Raw genomic sequence first — 24608 nt, forward strand, 5'->3', positions numbered from 1 at the left:
CATGTGTCTCCTGAGGTTCTCCATCCCTCTTTAGATTCTCCTTTTGTGTCTTCTAACACCCTCATGTGTCATGTCTGCGTCTCCCTCATGTGTCTCCATTTTTTGCAGCTCTCTAGATATCTCTCTCAGGTCCTGTGTTCCTTTAGTCTTCCCCAGTCACCCCTCTACAGTTTTTATAGTTTCAGCTGTTCATTCTATTAGTCTCTTCAGTGTGGTTTTTCCTACCGGTTTTTGTAGTTCTCCTTCCCTTTAGAATTTTAGTTATGTGGTTGCTTTTCTGTTTTTAGGTTTACTCTTAGGTCATGTTAGTTTCTTCCCTGATTAGCCATTGCTTTCACCTGGTCCTGCCCCCACACTCCACACACCTGCAGCTCATCTGCCTCCCATTATGCCCCAGTGTATTTAAGCCCTGTCTTGTCTCTGTGTCTTGTCGGTACATTGTTGTTTGTCAGTGTTGTTTTGGTGCTCTGTGTGAGCTTCCTGTCCTGTCCCCAGTTTGTGCTCTAGGTGAGCTCTGTTCTCATATTCTGGATTTTTGGATTTTGGCTCCCTGCCTTTTTGGACTTGTTTTTGTTCATCCTACAATAAAAGGACTTTCCTTATATCAACTCCTGCCTCGTGTCGTCCTGGGTTACTGCATTTTGGGGCCAAACCATCCTCGCAACGTGACAACACCTTGCTCTGATACAGGAGCTCTGATTTGTGGACCGGAAAGCAATGTGTCATGAGATCAGTTTAACTTTGTCATCGTCATGTGTGTGTGTGTGTGAGAGCTGTCAGTAGATAGTGATTAATTTGTTAAATCAAACTTTACTGATCATAACATAATATTCATTTCAACTTCAGCACAGATTCATCAAAAAATTAATCTTCAGCCATTAAAATTCATTCAACCATATGATTATTTATGTATTTTATTGCATCATCCAGTATTTATTATAATGGTTCTTATAAAAGTTAAATCTTCTTGTTCTGTGAAGCAAAGCAGATGAAGATATGAGGAAACTTGAGAAGGACCTTGGTCAAGCAACAGTATCTTTATTGCAGATTAAAGGCTCCAGTTAAGACTTATGTCTCCATATGACCGGATATTGAAGAGGTCAACTGTAGATTAAAAACTGACCATTTCTGGATGCTACACAAGCATATGGAGAAGAATAGTTCACATGTCAGACACAATGCCCGCGGGCCAGATGTGGCTCGCAGAGCATTTTTATGTGGCCCGCGAGATAAATATTAAAAATATATTAAAACTGACCAGCTGGCCGATTTTACCTCAAAGACTACAACTTCCACGAGGCTTTGCAGCATTAGCGCAGAGCCGAAGCGCCCCTTCTTTAGTATTTTTTCCAGCGTCTGCTGCCGGTGTCCGCAGCTCCGCTGTCTCAGACAAACTAAACTCTCCTCTCACTCATCGCTGAGTTTACTCAGCTATTTTCTGACTTTGAAGGCCAGAAATGAAGATTTTAACCATTCAGTAATGTGTTCACGACTGAAAGAGAAAGTTTTCCAACTAACTTCCAGACAGAGCTGATAGAACTCTAGCTAGCAGTGACATGCTCATATCAGCATGACTCTGTGGCTGCTGTAGTTGTTATTTTTCCTCCCCAACACACACCAACGTGGTCAAGCTGCTCAGACATGTTCAGCAGCACAAAGCTATGTGAGCACCTGTTGTCATGTTGTCATTATAATGATGAAGATGAACAAAACAACAGGAGTCTCCTCCTCAGCTCAGATCAACCCCATGCAGGTATCTGGCTGGAACAGGTGATCATCACAGTGAATCAGTGGAGCAAACTGAGATTTAAATATTTTGGTTTTATGCTCTTTTTCTGCTCCAAAACATGAAAGTTAACAGGTGAGAATGATGTTGCATTTTCATTTAAGATAGAATAGAAAATCCCTTTATTGTTCCTCAGTGGGGAAAGCTAGATGTCACAGCAGCGATGACACTTATTACAGGAGAAAAAAGGAGAGTAAAAAATAAGAAAAATGAATAAACAACAAGAAAACATAAATCTTAAATAGATTTTCAAAATGCTGAATATACCACAAGTAATGAATACCACTGATGCATTTAATTTAAAATTGACTTGCTCGTATGTAATTTGATTATTCCACATTCAGTGTTATTGCAAAAACAAGTTTGTTTCCAAATTAAAAGGTTCAAAATTGCATTTATGTTGATAAAGAAAATGTGCAAATTTGCTGTCACTTTTTCAAAAAATATTAAGTATGGCCCGCGACTTCGTCCTAGAGTTTCATTTCGGCCCCGTGTGAGTTTGAGTTTGACACCCCCGATCTAGTTGGTTTGATTAGCTGTTGGTGAAGTGTTCTACTCCAGTCCAGTAGGTGGCGGTAACGCACCTTGATGCTCGGTGGCAAACCACTGACGGTAACAGAAGATGAAGTCTAGCTACTACGTCACTTCACGAAGCGCGAAAATACTAATGTTATGATTACTTGGTTGTGTTCGGCGTTTGAAGTAATAAGAAAAAACCTAATTCAGAAACGGGATGATATGAATGCGACCTCTAACCGGAAGTAGAAGCGTGGCTCGTGGCAGGTTAGAGCTGAGTAGCGTGGTAAAGTTGAGTATGGCTTCCGACAGCTCTGAGTATGTTATCGGGGGAGTGAAGGTCCTCTTTCCCTGTAAGCCTTACCCATCTCAGCTGGCTATGATGAACTCAGTAAGTTCTGTTTGCTTTTTATCACACGGCTGTGATGTCAGCTCGCTTGTGTGTGTGTGTGTGTGTGTGTGCGTGCGCGCGCGCGTGCGTGTGTGAGAGTTTCTGTACAAGTCACTCTGTGATTGAAACGGTTACTGTTTTGCTCTAGCCTCTAGCAGTAGTTAGATTACAGTGTGGACTGTTAACCTGGTTAAAATAACCTGGGTAACTAACCTGGGTAATTGTGTTTGCAGATCATACGAGGCTTGAACCATGGGCAGCACTGCCTGCTGGAGAGTCCCACTGGCAGTGGGAAGAGTCTGGCCTTACTATGCTCCACTTTGGGTTGGCAACAAGCTCAGGCTGGTAAGTGTGTGTGTGTTTCTGTACGAAAACAAAAATATCCGGGAGTGAAAACTGTTTTTCCCAACTGAGGATTCTTGTGAAGGACGAACTATTCCTTTCATTTCCTGACTTTGAGATGATTCGTGCTGCTGTTTCATCCAGGCTTCACTTGTGCAACAGTCTTGACTTATCAGCACTTCTCTGTTCTCTAGACAAACACAAACACCCACCTGTCTTGGCAGCCTGTGTATTTTAGAGCTCAGATTTGATTGTTTTTTGAATCATTATCATTTTTTCAAATCTTTTACTCAGTCCTAAAAACCTGAGATGCTCTTAGAGACACTGAGGAGCAGATTACGGTTCTTACTCGTGGGATAATAAAGGTTTATTCTATTCTAAAAGATCATCCATCCACTAAGAGCCGACTGCTCAGGGTCGGGTCGCGAGGGCAGTAGCCTAAGCATAGAGACTTTTTACAGACTTCCCTCTCCCCAACCATTTGGGGAGGTCCTTGGCGTTCCCTGGCCAGCTGGGAGACACAGTCCCTCCAGCTTGTCCTGGGTTTTCCTTAGGTCACCTGGTTGGATGTGTCCTCATCAAAAAACGTATTAAAACTAAAACTTATCAAAACCTTTAAAAACTATATTTTGTATGACATGACAGTTCTGACTTTTTCTCCTTTTAAATGTCTTTTTGATTTTTTTGATGACCTTTTCATTATTTGCAGGCTTTACTAGTCTTTTTTATGGTTCTTCTGTGTGTCTGTTATTATGAATGTCCTCATAAGTGAATCTGACCTGAACCATATTAATCTGACAGGCATTAAGAGTAACGCACTCTGACACTTTCTACTGTTGTAATACTTTTAAATCTGGTTTTTAAATTGATGTATGTAAACCTGAAAACAACAACAGTCATATAATTAGTAGATCAGCTGGCACATGTTGGAGCAAACTAACATGTTTTTCTCTGTCTGTAAAAATGTAAACATTTGGTATTTAAGCCCAATTACCTCGTTTTAAACTTATATTTCTCATCCTTGTTTACTTTCACCAGTACTCCTCCTTACTGACCTCTTTCTTAACCTTCTAGCTAAACAGCAGGAAGAAGGAGGTTCCACGGGAGACAAGACTCAGCCTGATAAAAACTCATCAGATCAGATAAAGTCGAAATCCTCCCCCCCGTGTCTGTGTTTTTGTCACAGCAAAGATGGTAAGGCAGCAGCTACAGCGCAGCCAGCAGCTTGCCAACAGCCTGCCCGGGCTTCAGCCATGGCACCAAACCATGGTAGGTACTTTTATTCCCCCACTTCCTATCAGAATGTCTGTTAGGAAACATGGAGCACAAAGGGGGCAGGGGCGCCTCCAGAAAATTTTGATAGTGGTGGCCAGATGGGGGCCAAAAAAACTTTTGGGGTGGCACACCAAATTGGTCCTTGTGGTAACTCTAGGAGAATTTAGCCTGTGGCGATGTGCTGCATTGCACCTTTATTAGTTTTGATTAAAATAACCGTACGTATCCAAAACATTTATAAATTTTACAAACGCAAACATTTCAGAAAAATACATTTAAGTTATTTAAAATGTTATCCCTAATTTAATTAAAAAATGTATTTTTTAGGTTAATTCACCTGTTACTGTGTTAAAAAAACTGTGGAGATAAAAACTTTTTTAAAATGGTGAGCAGCAGAAACATGTTTTTTTTTTAAAAATTCTGATTATTTCTTTACTCATTAATTGTAATATTTTTATTTAGTTTTACAATTATGTCTTGAATAAACAAGATCAATATATGGTTTGACTGAAAATTAATATGATTTGTTTACACTGGCTTTTCCTGGGGGGGGGGGGGGGGCAGCAATTTTCTAGGGGTTGCCATGGCCACCCCTTGGGGCCGCCCTTGGAAGGGGGAGGGCTTACGTTGTATGTAAACTCTGTTCTTTTAAAGGACCTGTGTCAAGCTATTTTACACCTTGCAAAGCAACAAGCACAGTATATGATAAAATATTACCGTTTATATCATTTTTATGAAGTAGAATTATTTTTGTGAGCCATTCCTTTAACCCGGAAACAAGAGGTTTGGATTTGATGAAACCCCTCTCCCTCCCACTCACTGATGGAGGTGAGACACGGGTCTGCTTTTTCTCTCCAGATGAACTTCCTGATGCTCCAAGCCATCAGAACGGAGATTTCTCAGATAATTAGTGGTCAGAATCTATCTGATAAATCCTCAAAACATTCTGGGGTTTATTCAAGCTCCCATCAGAAACACTGAGGCAGCACACTTTGTGACGAATAATGTTTGAGCTGGTCTCTAAACGTCCGATCTCAGCGGTCCACCTTCGCGGGTGTAATTGAAGTTGTCCACACCGACCCAGTGGGTCACATGGACTCTTTCACCACTGTGAGTCGTTGGGAATTAGATAGATGTTAACAGGAATGGTGCAGTAGCTCTTCCTGTTGTTGCAGCCCAGTGTTACAGCAAAATCTGTGATAAGATAAGAACAACTATTTATCCTGAGGGAAATTCTTGTGTCATGTACATGCTCAAAGCAGTAGGAGAGACAAAGGAACAGGTGAAATAGAAATATGATATACAATATATAACAATATATACAGTAAAAAATTATCTACCGTAGTACCCTGTAGGATAGTGCAAAACAAACAATCGCATATCTCAACAAATAAATACATGACTGTATCCTGGTGAATAAGTAATTAAGCCGTCGGTGCAGGCGATTCACAAAAGTGATTATTGTGTAATAGAATTAGGGGTAGTAGCAGCATATGATATGATGGGGGGATAAAAACATATCTACAATCAGAACTCTTCTTGCACAGTCTGGGAGGGAACAGAATAACCTAGGTAAAGGTATTAGGAGAATCACCTACAGGGTGAGGAAGAGTTAAACAATCCTATTGCCACCGGTACAAAGGACTTCCTGTAGCGGTCAGTTCTGCATTTCGGGGCAATGAGTCTTTTGCTGCGTGTGCTTCGATGGTCCATCATGTGGGCGTGCATTGGGTGGGAGGGGTTGTCCATGATAGAGAGAAGCTTTTTTAGCATTCTCCTCTCAGACACCTCCTCCAGATTCTCCAGTCTAACACCCAGGACAAACCCAGCCCTTCTAATCAGCTTGTTCAGCCGGTTGGCATCAGCTATCTTCACCCCACTGCCCCAGCACACAGCTGCAAAGAACACAACGCTCTCCAACACCGAGTGGTAGAACATGGTCAGCAATTTCCTCCCAACATTGAAGGACCTGAGCCACCTCAGAAGAAAAAGCCGACTCTGCCCTTTTTTGAAGATAGCATTGGTGTTCTTAGTCCAGTCCAGTTTACAGTCCAAGTGAACCCCCAGGTACCGGTAGTCCTCAACGATCTCAACGTCAGCCCCTCTGATGGTGACAGGAGTAGGAGGTGGGGCCTGCTTCCTAAAGTCCATAATCAGTTCCTTAGTCTTTGTGATGTTAAGTTGTAGGTGGTTTAGCTCACACCACTGTGGCTGTCCACCACACTCCTGTACTCCACCTCCTGACCATCCCTGATACAGCCCATGATGGCAGAGTCATCAGAGAATTTCTGCAGATGGCAAGACTGAGACTTGTACCTGAAGTCAGATGTGTAAAGGGTGAAGAGGAAGGGTGATAGAACTGTCCCCTGCGGCGCCCCCGTGCTGCTCAGGATGTTATCTGAGCGGCAGCTCATCAGTCGAACATGCTGTGGTCTACTTGTTAAATAGTCCTTAATCCAACCTACAAGTGGGGGCGTCAACCTGCATTTCCGTGAGCTTTTTCCCCAGCAGTGATGGTCTGATCATGTTAAAGGCACTAGAGAAGTCGAAAAACATGACCCTCGCAGTGCTCCCAGCAATGTCCAGGTGAGCCTGGTCCAGCAGGAAGATGAGGGCATCCTCCACACCGATACGAGGTTGATAAGCAAACTGCAGGGGATCCAGCCAAGGCTCCACCAGCAGCCGCAGATGTTTTAGGATGAGTCTCCAGCGTCTTCATGACATGTGAGGTCAGAGCCACTGGCCTCTAGTCACTGGGGGTCGACAGGTTGATCTTTTTAGGGACAGGAACCAGGCAGGATGTCTTCCAGAGTGATGGAGCGCTCTGCATCTCCAGGCTCATGTTGAAGATCCGTTGTAAAACTCCAGACATCTGGGAAGCACAACACCTAAGGGCCCTTGGACTGACACCATCAGGACCAGCAGCTTTGCCGGGGTGGAGTCTGCCCAATTCTTTTTTGATGTCATCTGCTGAGAGGGACAGGGTGAGACAGTCAGAGGAGGCAGGAGAAGGGGGGGATGGAAGGAGAAGATGGGAAGAGCTGGCTGTGGAGACAGGAGACGCAGGGCAGTCGAACCTATTGAAGTGTAGATTTACTGTAGGTTGTTAGCACTTTCGACATCCCCCTCCATCCCAACACCTCTCTTGTCTCAGGCCAGTGATAGCCCGCATTCCATTCCACACCTCCCTGGTGTTGGTGACCTAGCGTAGTCTGTGACTGTGGGGGGCGCTAATGACTATTTCACATTTTCTGGGTCTTACAATGACAGAAGAAGATCGCTTACGTAAACTGCGTAACAATTGTTCCAGCGGAGATTTTGGGCTTCCCCCCCCCCAAAACAACAGTATGATAAGAACAAAAATACACTTTAATCATCCTTTTAAGGTCAATGGTGACATTTGTCAGTGTCTATAAACAAAATGCAAAATGAAGGCATCCAGAGAAGGAACAATTTTAAATAAAGACTTAACGTGTCTTTTACTCGTCACAAGAAAAACAGCTGTGTGGTGCTTCAGCATCAGGCTGGCCAACACAGTCACTGTGGTACCACAGCTGGCAGTGGTCACATTGGATCTGAAAAGGTATGAAATTAAATAAATTCCTGGTTTATAATGAAACTACATCTGTATAAAATTATTTTTTTGCAGATGGTTAGAAGATCATTCATATGTTTCAGTCTGTGCTCCTCTAAATACATTACATAAGTAACAGTTTTCAATAATGACACTTTTAGATTTAAAAATGGTTGCACAAGGTAATGTGTAAGTTTCTGTGAAGAACACAAGGTTTGAGTTAGGATTTTTACCTGGTAGGGATTGCAATCCAAAAACTGTCCACATGAATTTCAACACTTCCTTTTTACCATTGCTAACCTAACCTTAAATAAATAATAAAAAACACTTTTTAATTCTGCCTTTGAGCTTCAACATCACAGTTAAAAATACATATATTATTATTCATAATTCAACTTGAACAAGCAAACAGCAAAAGCTTTCAGACTATTTCACAGTTCCTCTCAGTTTATGATAAATAATAAATGACCCGCACTTGTATAGCACCTCTCAGAGTAAGGAATCCAAAGCGCTTTACACTACAGTGTATCATTCACCCATTCACACACACATTCACACACTGATGGTGATGAGCTACGATGTAGCCGCTGACACAACAGCAGAATTCTCTGTCCGGAGCCGGGATCGAACCTGCAACCTTCTGATTACTGGACAACCCGCTCAACCTGTTGAGCTACTGATGCCCCTCAAGTTTCTAACATATTTTCCCCACTCAGTGATGCACCCACTGACAAGCCGACTCTGATCATTGGCAGCTCCATAGTCAGAAACGTGGCATTAGAGGCTCCAGCAACCATAGTTAAATGTTTACCTGTGGCCAGAGTGGGCAACATTAAATCTTATCTGAAACTGCTGGCTAAGGATAAGCGTAAATACAGTAAGATTGTTATTCACGCTGGCGGTAACGACACCCGGTTACGCCAATTGGAGGTGACTAAAATTAATGTTGCTTCGGTGTGTAAGTTTGCCAAAACAATGTCGGACTCCGTAATTTTCTCTGGCCCCCTGCCTGATCGGACCAGTGACGACATGTTTAGCCGCATGCTGTCCTTCAACCGCTGGTTGTCTAGGTGGTGTCCTGAAAACAACGTGGGCTACATTGATAATTGGAAAACTTTTTGGGAAAACCTGGTCTGATGCGAAGAGACGGCATCCATCCCTCTTTGGATGGAGCAGCTCTTCTTTCTAGGAACATGACCAGTTTTATTAGTCCTCCATGACAACCCAGGGTCCAGACCAGGAAGCAAAGTTGTAGTTTAACACACCCCTCTGCAGCTTCTGTACTGTTACCCACCCACTACCCCATAGAGATAGTGTCCTGCCCACGGCCAAAACCACACCGATTAAATATCAGGCTTAATAAAGCAAATCATGGAAATCTCATACATATTAGAACAAATTCAACTGAGCAGAAAACTAGAAAAATTAAATGTGGGGTATTGAACATTAGATATTTTTTCTAAGACTTTGTTAGTTAATGACTTGATTTGTGATAATCAGATTTCTTTGCTCTCTCTCACAGAATCCTGGCTGCAGCAAGAGGACTATGTTAGCTTAAACAGGTCGACTCCTTCTAATTATTTAAATCATCATATTGCTCGAAGTACAGGGTGAGGAGGAGGAGTAGCAACTATTTTTCATTCAGACCTATTCAATCCCTTACCAATTAATAGTTACAGTTCTTTTGAACATCTTACTCTTAGTTTTCCTAATCCAGATTGCCAAACTGTAAAACCACTCGTTTGTTGTTTTGTATCATCCACCAGGCCCTTACTCTGAGTTTTTGGATCAGAATTGATTTTTTTATGTGATTTGGTGCTAAATACTGATAAGGTCATTGTAGTGAGGGATTTTAACATTCAGGTGGACATTGAAAATGGTAGCCTCAATGTAGCCTTTAGTAATATCTTAGACTCAATTGGTTTTACCCAAAGAATACATAGCTCCACCCACTCTTGCCATCAAACATTAGACCTTTTGCTGACTTATGGCATAGCGTGTGAGGAAATAACAATGTTTCCACATAATCCAGTCCTCTCGGACCACTTTTTGATAATCTGAGTTTTTTATAACTGAGTTCTCGAGACATGAAAGTAAATTTCACTATAGTCGGTCTCCTTTTGTTACTGCCCCCATTCTAGATATAATCAATCTATCCTTAGTAAATGGATATGCACCACAGGATTTTAAGGTCGCTGTAATCAAACCTTTACTTAAGAAGCCTTCTCTGGATCCAGATGACCCAATAAGTTATAGACCAATATATAACCTTCCATTTTTATCCAAAGTCCTGCAGAAAATAGTGGCCATCCAAGTATGTGAGCATTTAAACACTAACGATCTGTTTGAGGAATTTCAGTCTGGTTTTAGAGAGTATCACAGCACTGAAACTGCATTAGTGAGAGTTACAAATGATATTCTCATGGCCTCAGATAAGAATCTTGTGTCTGTTTTAGTCTTGTTAGATCTCAGTGCTGCCTTTGACACAGTTGATAGCAATGTTCTTTTAGAAAGGCTTGAACATGTTGTAGGGATCAAAGGAACAGCGCTAGGTTGGTTTAAATCCTACCTGTCTGACAGATTTCATTTTGTAAACGTACATGACAAATCTTCTTCATACTCAGGGGTTACTTGTGGTGTACCACAGGGTTCAGTGCTTGGACCAATTGTTTTTACTAAATATATATGCTTCCAATTGGTAAAATCATTAGAAAGCATGGGATAAACTTCCACTGTTATGCTGACAATACTCAGTTATATTTATCCATTAACCCTGATGAACCTCATCGGTTAGTTAAGTTACAGGCTTGTCTTGAAGACATTAAAAAATGGATGACTCAAAACATTTTGCTTTTAAATCAAGACAAGACTGAAGTTCTCATCTTTGGACCTGAAATTCAGAAAAGGAAATTGCTTAGTCAATCATCTGACCTGAATGGCATTAAATTAATCTCTGAGAACAAAGTAAGGAACCTTGGTGTTATCTTTGACCAGGACATGTCATTCAAATCCCAGGTTAAACAGGTTTGTAGGATTTTCTTTTTCCGCCTTCGGAATATTGCTAAGATTAGAAGCATCCTTTCCAGGAGTGATGCTGAGAAACTAGTTCATGCATTTATTACATCAAGACTGGATTACTGTAATTCATTACTCTCAGGAAGTCCACAGAATGTAGGTAAAAGTCTTCAGCTTGTCCAAAATGCTGCAGTTAGAGTTCTGATGAGAATTAAAAAGAGAGATCATATCTCTCCTGTCTTAGCTTCCCTACATTGGCTACCTGTTAAATTCAGTCGCTAACCATTTAATCATTCTCTCTCTCTCTCTCTCTCCTGATGATAACACATTACTTTCCTTGACATTGAATGTGCTACTACTAGTTTACCCATTTAATTATAGGTTCACTAGGATAAATACAATAAAGTTTATCTCTCACCAAATAGAATATTTACTAAGTAACCATAGACACATTGCTTGGTGTGTGTGTGTGTGTGTGTGTGTGCATGCGCGCGCGCGCTCTGCTCTGTCTTCTTGATCCCCAGTGAGTCGTGGTGGATGGCTGCTTATACTGAGCCAGGATCCTCTGGAGGTTTCTTCCTGTTTAAAGGGAGTTTTCCTCTCCACTGTCGCAGCATGCTTGCTTAGTATGAGGATTGCTGTAAAGACTCTGAGACTAGTCAATGACTTGATGCAATTTGCTGGGTTCCTTATATAGGAAACTTTTTTCTGATTGGCTTAATGAACTGACCTGTGTTGGAATGTTTATTATGTGAAGTGCCTTGAGACGACGCTTGTCGTGATTTGGCGCTATATAAATAAACTTGAATTGAATTGAATTGAAAGTGAACACAGCAAAAGGAGCCGACAAGTGAACTAAACTCTGGCTTTGGTAGAGTTTGGGTTTCATGGTGAGGCTTTGAACCACAACGAACAGCAGCAATACGCAGTTTTTTATTCAAGAATTGTCTACTAGCGTGTTTTCTTCATAACAGCAGTTAACATGAGCGATCTTTTACTTGTTCATCGCATCAGGTTACATTTGAGTGAGGCCTTTATGTGTTCTTGTCTCATTCTTGTTAATCCAGGTGTTTACATGTAATCTACTCTGGGTTTCAGCACCATCAGCAGAAACGCCACGAGGCAGAAGGAAGTCTGTGGCGTCTCAGCTGTCTGAAAGGCTCCAGGTTTCTCTCCCTTCCAGTCCTGAGGAGGATGAAGACTTTCAGCCACTGGGAAAACGCTTTCGTTCCTCAGAGCACAAGGTGGTCCTGCTCATGGCTTTCTCTGATTTACAGCACAAACATGCTTTTGACCTCGGATATGGAACGAAGCAGTTGCAAACGAATTTAGACGTTTTTTGACCAAACTAAGATGGTTTTGCAATGACTGTTTTTACTTTATGATTTTATACTTTGGATTTGCACCTTTTTGTTATCTCTTTGTTTTTATGCCCTCGTTTTTATTGCTGCTTGTCTCTGTGATTTTATTATCATTAACCTGTCTTTTGCTGTACAACACTTTGTGTTTTTTAAAGTGCTTTATTCAACAATTACACTTACATTTATGCTTGTGTTAAACACAGTGTGATGAGAATTCTGTTTACTCCAGAACCCTAAATGGCAGCCAGGAACCCTAATTTCCAGCTCGGAGCAGGAAAATCAGCCACCAAGTCCTGAAAAGAGTGCAGCAGCAACAAGCAGCAAAGCAGCTGGTTTGTCCCCTTCATGCAGCGTAAGTACACACCACGTAGAGGGAATCAGCCTGGATTATGTGGCTCTTCTGGCACAAGGGGGTGCTGTTGTCTGCTAAATGTAAAGCAGGAGGGCCCTCATTCATCAGACTTTGTGAAACTGTCCTATATTCCTTCTAAATAATGAAATTTAGAATGTTTGTACAAATGTACAAAATCCTAATTTACAAAACATGCAGTGGCTTCTTGTACACTTGTTCCTCTGCAATCCCACGTGTGTGTAACCAGGTACTCGTGTCCGTTCAGACTCATTTACATACAGAAACACCCTAAGTTAACCATATCTGGTCACGCCACGTCCTCAGCACATGAGAGAAATCCCTGCATTCCTGCCGAACAAAGTAAAGGGACAAACTTCAGTGATGGAGAGATCCAGGCACTGGTTGCTGAAGCTGAAGTTCTGTCAGCTCAGGGTTGACCAGTAAAATAAATAATACCACCTGTGAGAAAGTGGCAGAAGTTTCGTTTCGTTTTATTGAGATCCTCATTAACTTCTGCCTAAATGCAGATGCTAGTCTTCCTGGGGTTTCGTACATTTTTATACAATGTTTACATAAGATGATACACACGCACGCACACACACACACACACACACACACACACACACACACACACACACACACACACACACACACACACACACACACACACACACACACACACACACACACGCACGCTCACACACACACATCCCTAATTAACATAATACCAGTAGCTCAAGATGAAATCACATATCTAGAACAAAATTACATATGTAAACTAATATCAGGAGAGGAGTTAATCACACCAATAAAGATTGAAAATAAAATACAACAGAATGGTGACCTCATGTCCATTGTTACGCATCATAGTCCATCGATATCCAGTATTCAATCTCAAAACCTGAGATACCCAATCCTTCGTTACAGAGTTCATAGTCACTATACAATTAAGTGTGTAAACAAAAACAATTTCAGTTTCTTCTGGAAAGGAATGTTATTACTTTCAAATATTAAAAATCTAGGTAATGCAGTCCATGCAATCATAGCTTTATAGTGAAATGATCGTTGAATTTGATTTGTTCTACTGCGTGGTAAAACACCTTTCATCTCATTTATCTGTTGTGTATTGTAAGTATGATTATCTGAGAAAAACAATAATTTGCTATGTATAATTTTTGGTGTTTTTGTAATTATAAATTTCCTCACAATTGTTACCAAGAAATACTTCAGTCTACTCTTCACATTCAGCCAAGCAAGTTTTTCATGCATAGTTCCCACATTCGTTCTGTAAGGGCAGCCTAAAACAATACGAGCAGCTTTATTTTGTGCTACTTGTAGCTTATGCAAATTATTTTCAGTTGTACTTGACCAAATAATAGATGCTTGACCAAATAATAGATGCTTGATCTACACAAGAAAGCACTAACGATTGAACAAGGCTTTTAAGTAAGTATTGTGGTATATATTTGCAACAAAATTTAATTATGCCCATACCTCTCCCCATTTTCTGTAAAACATAATTAATCTGGCATATATATATATATATATATATATATATATATATATATATATATATATATATATATATATATATATATATATATATATATATATATATCTGGATAACTTACAATCAACTACTCCCAGTAATTTTACTTCTAGTTGTTCCATTAATCACAGTCAGGACAGAGGAGAGTCATTTATCCGTGTTCAGACGGGTTTTCTCTTGATTAAAAACTCCTTATAAATTCAGCAACTGGTTTCCACTTGATGAGCTTATTTAATAATTTGTGTTGGTAGGTTCAGAATCACAAATCCACTCACCAGTATCACCACTGGGTGACACTGCTCCACCACATTAACAATAAAAAAATCAGACTTCTGAGGAGATAATGAGCTTTTTCTTAGGTTTAGTTCAGATTTAACACCTCATAGGAAATTAACACGGTAACAAATGATACTATTTATGATGAAATAAACGGCCATACCATATGGTGTCATATTTTTTGTTTTAAATGTCTTTTATATATAAAGTTAAATGTATCTTAATGTGGGTAAATTCCAGACTGATGCTGCGTTCCAGTTGTCCTCGGAACTCGGAATGTTTGAGCAGGAAATGACGTAATGGGCTTGTTTTGCGTTCCAGCTTTCAACTCAGAAAAAATGGACGCCACCAGTGTTGTTAAAAGAACTTAACCAAAAAAACTTATAACCTATTCTCTGCACCTAAACAACAGTGACACACACGCCCATTGACAGCTACTTCATACAACCAGAAGAACATTACAATTCAAATGTAAATATATAATTGTCAGCAAAAGTAAAAACCATAAACACCAGTCAACTTTGGCGACAATACTGAATTTTTCAACAATGTAACTATTGATAACAACAATAAACAACTACTCTGTGCTGTTAAGTAGCTAAACGAAAGAAAACAGAACATATAAATGAGGGAAAAAAACACTACTTCCTGGTAGCACTGGGCGCAGCCATCTTTAAATATGGGATCTCGGGTTCCTCTGAAACCTACGAGCTTGCAGCTCAGTTTTGAGTTCATTGCGTTATTTCCGCATATATATATATATATGTATATAGTGAGAGGTTATTCCCACACTGAGTGCTGGTTTCTGTGATGGTTTTGGTATCTTTCTTTTGGCTTCCAGGTGCTGCCACATTAAGAGCGTTAAATAACATGACAGGGTTCAGGGGTTTTCTGCAGGCTTCAGAAACCACCAGGTTTGTAACAGCCAGACTAGCACCACCAAAGCCAGTCCACGATTCACCAAGGTGTTGTAACTCTCATGGTAGCATCTTAACCTACTGCAGGTGTGTGGTTTGGAACGAGAGCTGTGGATGGTGAGAGGTGGAAAAAGAAGAGGAGGGAAAGTGTAGTCGAAAAAGCTCAATCGTCTCTGGTTTCACTCCAGCTACGTGACCCGGATCCCTTTGTCCCACGAGCGCTGACTGATGGCCTGAATGGGGCCCTTTGAAGCAAGCTCCAGTTTTAATTAAGAGGGTTTGCCTCGCTTGGGCTGCTGATCTGTGAAAGCCATGGGGATAAATATTGAATGGGGTTCACCCGCTGGTTACTGTGCCCGAGGGATAAACAGGTGCTTCGGAGGGCAGATATTTGCCAGGACCCCTACCTGCTCAGTGCGGTCATATCAGGAGGAGAGGGTGTTGGGTGTCAGGTCTTCCAAGGTATTAGCTATTGAAGACCACCCTTATTGGAATAAATTCCAAGCCCTCCAAATCTGTGGAATGAGAAGCAAATTGGTGTTCAGTCCGAGGCGCCAGCAGTACCCAGGTGATCCTCTGCCTGTGGCCCCTTGGTGCCTTCTGACTGACCCCCCTGCAGTGTGAGGTTTCCTTCTCTGAGGTGTTGGCCAGGGACGTAGCCACAAAGGCCTTCCTGAGAATTTTGAGAGGCGTTTGGTGGTAACACATCACTGTTTAGTCGGTTCAAGTAAGCTGTAACTACTGTGTGTACACTATAAGTTCAGCAGTGCAGCTTTCACAAGGACACTAGCTGTACTTATTGTGTACCTGGAAAAATGTAGTTAATGGAAGAAAAGATGAAAGTAAACTACTGCCCAGAATACTCGTGGCTGAAGGAAAACAGACTTTCATGTCACTCATTTATGGGAATCATCAAGAAGCCACACTGTTGCAACGTCTCTGTTTTGAGAAGACCGGTACGATCTTATAGCAAGTTGAGCTGGCGCCTTGCTCACCCCTTTGCCAGTTATCTACATTCTTTTCAAGGGGGTGTCCGCTCTGGGCTGCGGGGCCAGGCTTGAAACCTTGTTGTCTTGGCATCTCATGAGGCTGACGCGTAAAAGGATACTCTTGTGTCAGCTGTTTCCTGCTGCAGCTCCTGACAAGGGCTTCTATTCATCAGCATGCCCCTCTACACTGCCCCAACTCTCCCTCCTCCCCCCACCTGCCAATGAATAAGTAATTATTGGCCATCTTGGGGCAGGATATTTGGATGGCTCTATTTAATGTGGCAGCAGCAGGTAAGGTGATCGGGCCCAGGCTGTGGAGTGTAACAGTTCCAGAGGAGAAAGGTAACTTGAACTGGTGTTGAGGCCCTACAACACCTCTGTTTGTTTTTCACATGGGCTCAGGGCTCGTTATCCCTCTTAACTCTGAGAGGCGGCTCTCTAAGAGCCCTATCTGGCCTACACTTCACCACACATTGTAATATTTGATGGGCAAACACGCTTGGAAAATCTGAGCTGCTGGGTAACTTAAGCTTCTCGTCTGTCCTCAACAGTGCTACCTTCAGATCCCCACGATAAGTGGCAGTGCAAGTAGCAATGCATGACATCACATACCATGCATTCTTCTAAGGAATCGGTAAAATCATTTTTAGAAGACTGAGGGATAAAGAGATTTGCTTGTTTTTTGAATTATGTTTTCTCTATTATAGTCACACAAAATGTTAGTCGCCACAGAACATTACATTATATTATAATACAACAACAACAACAACAACAATAATAATAATAATAATACTAATAATAATAATACATTTTATTTAAAAGCACCTTTCATGACACCCAAGGACACTTACAACAATGGATATGAAATCAAACATAATAAACACAGCACAAAATATCAAAAACACTAGTGAGAAATTAACTACAAAAGGAATCTGATTTCTATTTAAGGTAAGAGTAGTGTGTGTGTGTGTGTGTGTGTGTGTGTGTGTGTGTGTGTGTGTGTGTGTGTGTGTGTGTGTGTGTGTGTGTGTGTGTGTGTGTGTGTGTGTGTGTGTGTGTGTGTGTGTGTGTGTGTGTGTGTGTGTGTGTGTGTGTGTGTGTGTGCGCGTGCGTGCGTGCGTGCGTGCGTGCGTGTGTGTGAGAGTGAGTGAGAGAGTGATATCAGATCATTAAGACTTCAAAATGTTGACAATGTGTTAAAGCAGACAGATCACAGAATCATCATGTTCTGTTTGAAAGACCGAAAGCAAAATGGACCATTTTTGTTAGGACAGTTTTAGATGCGACACAAGTGAGCTTGATCACTTCCTGTTGTGTTCTTAGGAAAAAAGTGAATCTAAAGGCATGCAAGCCTGATGATTATCTCTATCTTTGACCTGTTAAAATAACTCAGTCGTCAGTAATGTTATAAAGCATTTATTAAGCAGATGTTTTTTCTGGTAACCTAAATAAACGTATAATTGAAAGTAATACTAGAGGATAAATAACAAAACTCAATTCAAAAATTTAAAAACTAGATGTATGAAAATTAAAAATCAATAGAGCTGAAAACGCAACTTCAACATCCAAAGTGCATTTAATCGTTTACATCTTCATGTAAACTATAACCCTTTTAGCATAATTAACTTAGCAGCAGCATGATAGCAACAAACCCCTTACTGATGAGACTTCCAATCTGAATTAGAGGTCGACAGATATTGATTTTTCTACTGCCGATATGAAAGAGAAATGGTCAGCCGATGACCAATATGTACTGTCGGTTTTTATGGGCCGATATCTAGAAAATTTTCACCTTAATTTTATGCAAAAATGTCATTAATAACATTGGTTGATGAACAAAATTTCTGAAGCTGAATCAGTTTTGAACTTTGAATTTAACTAACCATTTAACCTTAAAGGAGTCTTCATCTGTTACTAGGGATGTCTCGATACAACTTTTTCACTTCCGATCGATATCGCAGCCTTCGGTATTGACTGATACTGATATAAATCTGATGCGATATCAGCACAAATCATACACAAGTTTGCTTATTTCGTAGTGTGGAATGTATGAAAGGCTTGATCAAGTGACATCACTACATCGAAGAACAAAAGCCAATAACAGTAAGTATAAAAATGACAATTTTTTCTTAACCATTGGTTGCAAAAATGTAAATTTAATGGACTGCTTATATCGGAGATATTTGATGCCGTCCAATATAATCTGATACTGATATCGAATGACTTCCGATATTGATATGGGAACGGGACCTCCCTACCTGTTACTGTCTTGGATATCCACATCATATTATAGTCTTTTAGGCCATGCAATTAATCTGTATTTGAAAAATAAATTAAAAAGTGATTTTTTTGTAAAGGACATGTTTTCTCGTGAAAGCACACGTGATATTTCAGCTGTGCCGGGCGGCATGCATACAGATTTAGATTTCAGGCAAGTTTCTCAGTGTTGGAATGACCCCTCTTTCTAGACAAATCCTCGCTGCCATATTCGCCTGATAGTGCCTCAAATTTATAAAGCATTCTAGCTTAAAATGGTTAGTGCAGACACAAAGACTAGTAGGGAGAGTTTCAGGAGTGAAATTTGGTTGTCAATAGCTGAGTCGCTCACATGTGAAACTCACTTTGACATTTTCCGTTCTCCCAATTTCAGTAATGGTGGCGCTTGACTGAATTTGAGGGGGAGTGAAGCAGTGAGGGCTATAGCGGCCTTGATCTGCATTGTCCATATATGGTACTGTACATTCTGCCTTTGTGACGACATCAAGGCCAGAACTCAATATCTCGTTTTGGAGTGCTCATGGGGTGCACTTAGGCTGGTTGAAAAAGGCAAGAGTAAAGAAATGATTTAATGTTAAATATCGGCGTCTTGGCCAGTGAAAAATCATTAGGAAGTCATTATATACAGTTTTTCAAGTGGAAAAGTGAAAATTTCAAGTGATAACTTCTTTGACTTTGTGCACCACTAAATGTTAAAGTCACACCTAAATAGTTAATTTAGAGTATTTATTATGAAGATGTAGGGCTGGACGATACGGCCTAAAATCAATATTGTGATATGAAGATGTAGGGCTGGACGATATGGCCTAAAATCAATATCGCGATATATTGAGGATTTTACCTCTAACGATAAATGGACGATAACTACAGGTATGCGCAGAAACAAAGTTGTCCACTAGATAGGGCTGTCACACGTATTGCGTTGAGTCACCTTTTTTTACGTGACTAAGGTGGTGCAGCTTCTTAAAGGGATGTGAACGTTGCCAACCTACACACACCTTTTCTTTTTTATTATCAAATTTGTTGACATGTGAAAAATCTGAGTCAGAAATTTCAATAACGATACATTTTTTATTTATTGCCCAACCCTATGCAGATGTTATTAGTAAACGTAAAAATACATTTAAATGAAATTCTGCAACACCACCAAGCTGCTTGAGGATGTGCCTGATTTTAAATTGGCTTTACTAAGGATAAATATCGACCAATGCCAATGGAAAAAAACAGTAAATATCGGCCAACTGATATATCAGTTTACCCCTAATCTGGATAGCTGCAGATTTGCCCAAGGTAAAATTGGCTCAACTAAACTTATATTTGCCCCTCACAAAATGAGTAAAATCTATTCACAAATGTTTATTTGACCAAATATTTAATTTTTATTTGAGGAGGTTGCTAGAGGGAATAAAGTCTGGTTGAATTTATCAGTATCTTGCACATGAGTTTTTTTTATAGAACATGTCAAAAATCTCTGTAAATTGGAATTAAATGTGATTTTTCTGTAAAACATGTATTTTTACCCTACATCAAGGATAAAACATGATTTCATCATATTGTCCTAATAGAACCTCATAGATGATGAAAGTGTTGCAACAGGCGTATGCTCAGAATGCCTCAGACTTATCTGTACACAAAAGAAGCCTTAAATCAATCATGTCCCACAGTGGCTTTGACTTTTACCTCTCCCAGCGACATCTGGTACAGACGTGGTAAAAATACGGATTGTAGTCAGACAAAGCAGATTATTTTTGGATGTAAGGGGAGGCCGTGTGCTCTGGACCCAGGATGATAAGAATCGTTCAGCCTGTTCTCAGTAGCAGGGTCAAAGGTCAGGCTTTGTGATGGGTTGAGGTGATATCACTTCTGTCTGAGCGGCATTAATGTAGAGCTGTGACTTTATAGAACAGCAGATATGACTTTATTTGAAAATCTAGAGTTTAGATTGTGAGTTTGTGAGACATTGTGAACGGCAAAAGACTACACCACTCAAAAGGGCTCAACACATTAGCAGGATCAGTTTCATAAGCATTGGCGGCTACACTTTACCTGTGAGCAGGGGATAAAGAATTCACCATGTCACATGACAGCCAATTATGAAGCAGCTAGATTTTCTCAGCCATCACAATGGCGACCTATCGTCTTTCAGACCCAGAAAAGGTCACCTGGTGCAGAGTGACAGGACAGCTTTATGTATGGATACAAATTCTTTATTCTTCTTCTTATGTTTTTCAAAAGAGGATACAAGACTGTGAGTCTGACAGCCTTTCAGGACATGAATAATGCTCCTGAGTTGGTAGCATTTTATGTAATGATGCACAGAAAAGGTTCAACATTTACATTATTAAAACAATAAATGCTGGTGTTGGTGTTCTTGGATGTAGCGTGAAGATAAGCAGCTTGTTGTTGAACAGAAAAGTTATAAACCGTTTTTATTTGTTTGTTCTGTGGTAACCCTAACCAGGAGCTGTAGTAAAGGTGAAGTATGGTAGTTTTTAAATATCTGAAGTCAACATAAATCCCCAGACCCATGAAACCGTTTTACAGTCTTCTCGTTCCACGTGAATCAGTCAGCATTTCATTTGTTCATTCTGGACTTTCATGTTGAGCATCTTGTAGGATGATTTCAGGACCTTATTGTAATGGAAATGAAGGGTATTACAATTGAATTAATGACCAGAGATATTAATGATCCATACCTGGCAGGGACCCCATCTCTGGACCTGGGCTTTTAAAATCAGAAGTGGTCCTTTTTATTACAGGGAAATTTAAATTAATCACTTTGCATGAACTGAGAGACAGGAGAAGAGAGAGAGAGACCTTGGATCATTTAAGAAAAATTTATTATCTAAATTAATTTAAACAATTAACAGGACTAACTCTCTAGTGATGGATGTTCATGGAATGAGATGTGAGGTGAAGTGTGATGGTGCGATGTCAGTTCAGAACCTCTGTTCTGGAGAAGCGAGTCTGAGTGGGAGATGTTGTTTTGCTCCTATCTGATCGACGTTTGAACCTTAGTCAGAAAAGACATGAGACGCCATCTGTGCCATTCTACATTACCCTTCAGGGACTCCCGTGTTAGATCAGGCTGCCAGGTCCACGGACCCTCCTTCTACTGGAGCCGATGAAACAGCGTCGACATCACGACAAACCAGTCTATGGATAGTCTCCAGGTAAAAACGCCAGGTGTTTCACAGCGTCAAAGGGACCCCCCTTTGGGTCAGCGAGTTCAGCTTTTATTCTGAAGGAACCGTTGTTGGTTGGTAACAACGACAGGATTTTCCAGCGTGACAGTTCTCAGCTTAAAAGTAAAACGTACAGATGGCCAGTCCGTACTTCACTTGGCAATGATGGTCATCAGAAGATCTTGAGAGCTGGCTGAATACTGACTCAAAATGGCGTTGTTCTGTTTTAATCTTGGTTGTTTACGATTCTGGACGAATCGCAGTGGACAGATTAAATAAACACCACAGAGACTCTGCCACGCTTCAGAATGAAGGTTCTGATTGGTTGAGTAAAAAATGTGTCATGCGTTGACGTTACGTGAATCAGGATGTCTAGTGCAGCTAGACCAAAGTCATATTACTCATTAAACATGTTAATCATAACATTGTGATTTCACAGATCGGTCACATGGTTATTATTGACTAACAGTTGTTTTGATTAGCTTTATTAAATTAGAGTTCTTTGATTAATTAAAGAAAAGTATTCATTCTTCGTTCTTCTGTCTTCTCTGCTGGAATGTAAACATTAGAAGTGAATGCATGACCTTGGCTGTTCATGCACACTGGCACTGTTTCACAAGGACAGCTGTTAGACGGGAGAAATGGTTCCTTTATCACGTTACAGTAGTAAATATTAAATGTGAAAAGATGGGAATCTTGGTTTGGGAATACCCTAAATGTTTCCCTCTCCACGTCTGTGGGTCAGAGTAGTTTCTAAAGTAGTCTGCTTACCTGGACCTTTTCTTCCATGTGACGGTTTGTCTCCCAGTCCCTGTAGTTGAAAATATGATCACAGAGGAACCAATCATATCAGTCCCTAGTTTCTATAAACTCCCCGTGGTTGAAATGTTGTTAACGAGAATGTTAGCACACATATACTCATAATCTGGTAAATGCAGGCCACCATTCCAGCTTTGTGACCTGTGAGTTTTCACTCTGCTCATTTTTCACCCTAGCTATTTTAAAGAGCAAGTAATGCCTAAATTAACTATTTTTTGCTGATAACCTGTATAGATGAGTGTCTGATCGTGCTGTGCACGTGTGTAATCATTTGTGTGGCAGTTAAGTGCAACTTACTTTAAATCTAATATTTCAGCCCAAAACCATAATTATATCTCCATCTTCAGGTTAAAAACTCTGCTCCACATTTATGTAGAACCAGCTGTGGCTGATGGCTAAGCTGAAAAACGTGACATTATCAGCAAAGTACTACGTGGCTGCACCGCACTGGTCTCCAGGTGAGGCAGCCACACCCCCACCTGGCTCAGCCACTCACCTTCCGATATGACACGCTGGCTCTCTGAGCCGCTTGCCTCCTTGAAAAAAATGCCCTCCTCCCCTTTTCATCTAATGATCGTGGTTAACAGGAAATCCTCCAGAATGCTGCAGAATCTGTCTGCTTTTCCTAACGGGTAAGTCTTGTGTGAGTGCGCGAGTGTGCACGCGCTTGTTAACAGCTAGTTTTTAGATTGAGAAACTCCGACAGCACACGCGGGGGGGTTGACGGGGATGTGGTCTACCACTGCCTCATTGCCGCTCTCTCGGTCCGCCAGGAGACGCCTCTTTCAGAAGCGTCTTCCTAACAGGAAGTCTGGATGAAATACGTCTCCACCCAGGCCTCGACCCTCTCTTTAAGGTGCATTTCTACGTAAAAACCTTTTTCAGGGATCAGGGTAGGTGTCTGGGACTTTTCTTTTACCCCTAACACATCATTTGATTAGAAGTATACTTTAGTACACGTGTCAGACACAAGGACCGCGGGCCAGATGTGGCCCACCACGTCATTTTATGTGGCCCGCAAGATATTCAAGTGTCGTAAAATAGGTCTATGCCGCTTCAAAGCACACATTGGCTATAAACTACATTTCCCATAACGCATTGCGATTGTGTTCCCAGTGCAGTGACTCGCCACTAGGTCGCAGTGTATCCACTTCCGTGTTTAATTAATGCAACAAGTGAAAATAAATATCCACACATCTGTCATGACTCACAGGCTGACACCCTCCTCTGCCAGCCTTTCACCTTGCCTGTTCCCAGCCTCCGGACCTCGTTTTCACGCCTGACCCCTGCCTAGGACTGCCTGCCATCACGACCCTCGCCTGCCTTTGACCTCTTCTCTAGCCTGCTCCATTTACTTGCTTTGCCTCGTTCTGGTTTTTGACCCACGCCTTCTCTCCAACTCTGTCTCCAGCCTCTCCCTGCTCGGGTAACGCCGCGTCTAATAAAGACTTTTAAAGGTGCTTTACTATGTTTGGTGTCATCACGGGTCCTTCTAGTTCAGTTCATGACAGAATAATCTGGCCACAACCTGGACTCGATGCCAACACAGGAAGAGCGACTCGGAGTAGAATGCGCCTTCTCCGTTTTGGAGACCAGGGTGGCCGAAATCCTGGATCTATTCCGAACCAGGGAACAGGCTTGTCAGGTGACCGGTGCCCGGATCCGAGGTTTAGCAGCCACGCCGCTCAGGCCTCAAGCCCCTCTTGCCATGCCACGTCCAGCGGTGGTCCTAGTGGTCGCACCGCATCTATGTCCAGTGGTGGTCCCAGGAGTCGCACCGCATCCACATCCAGCGGTGGTCCCAGAGGATGCACTGCATCCACGTCCAGCGGTGGTTCCAGAGGTCGCACCGCATCCAGATCCAGCGGTGGTCCAGGGGGTCGCACCGCGTCCACATCCAGCGGTGGTCCCAGGGGTCACACCGCATCCAGATCCGGTGGTGGTCCAGGGGGTTGCACCGCATCCACGTCCAGCGGTGGTCCAG

General features: G+C 41.5%; 1 protein-coding gene across 2 annotated transcripts in view; it reads left to right on the top strand.

The window, feature by feature from the left end:
* Positions 1–2408: 2408 nt before the first annotated feature.
* brip1 (BRCA1 interacting helicase 1) overlaps positions 2409–24608 on the top strand; it is an 87781-nt gene continuing 65581 nt past the window's right edge. For both annotated transcript variants that reach the window (XM_015952054.3, XM_054743433.2), the window contains exons 1-5: positions 2409–2693; positions 2927–3038; positions 4110–4304; positions 11998–12143; positions 12490–12612. In XM_015952054.3, the coding sequence (XP_015807540.3) occupies positions 2529–2693; positions 2927–3038; positions 4110–4304; positions 11998–12143; positions 12490–12612 (741 nt within the window). In that variant the 5' untranslated portion in view covers positions 2409–2528. The remainder of the gene's footprint in view (positions 2694–2926; positions 3039–4109; positions 4305–11997; positions 12144–12489; positions 12613–24608) is intronic.

The sequence above is a fragment of the Nothobranchius furzeri genome, chromosome 13, assembly GCF_043380555.1.
Source record: "Nothobranchius furzeri strain GRZ-AD chromosome 13, NfurGRZ-RIMD1, whole genome shotgun sequence".
Classification (NCBI taxonomy): domain Eukaryota; kingdom Metazoa; phylum Chordata; class Actinopteri; order Cyprinodontiformes; family Nothobranchiidae; genus Nothobranchius; species Nothobranchius furzeri.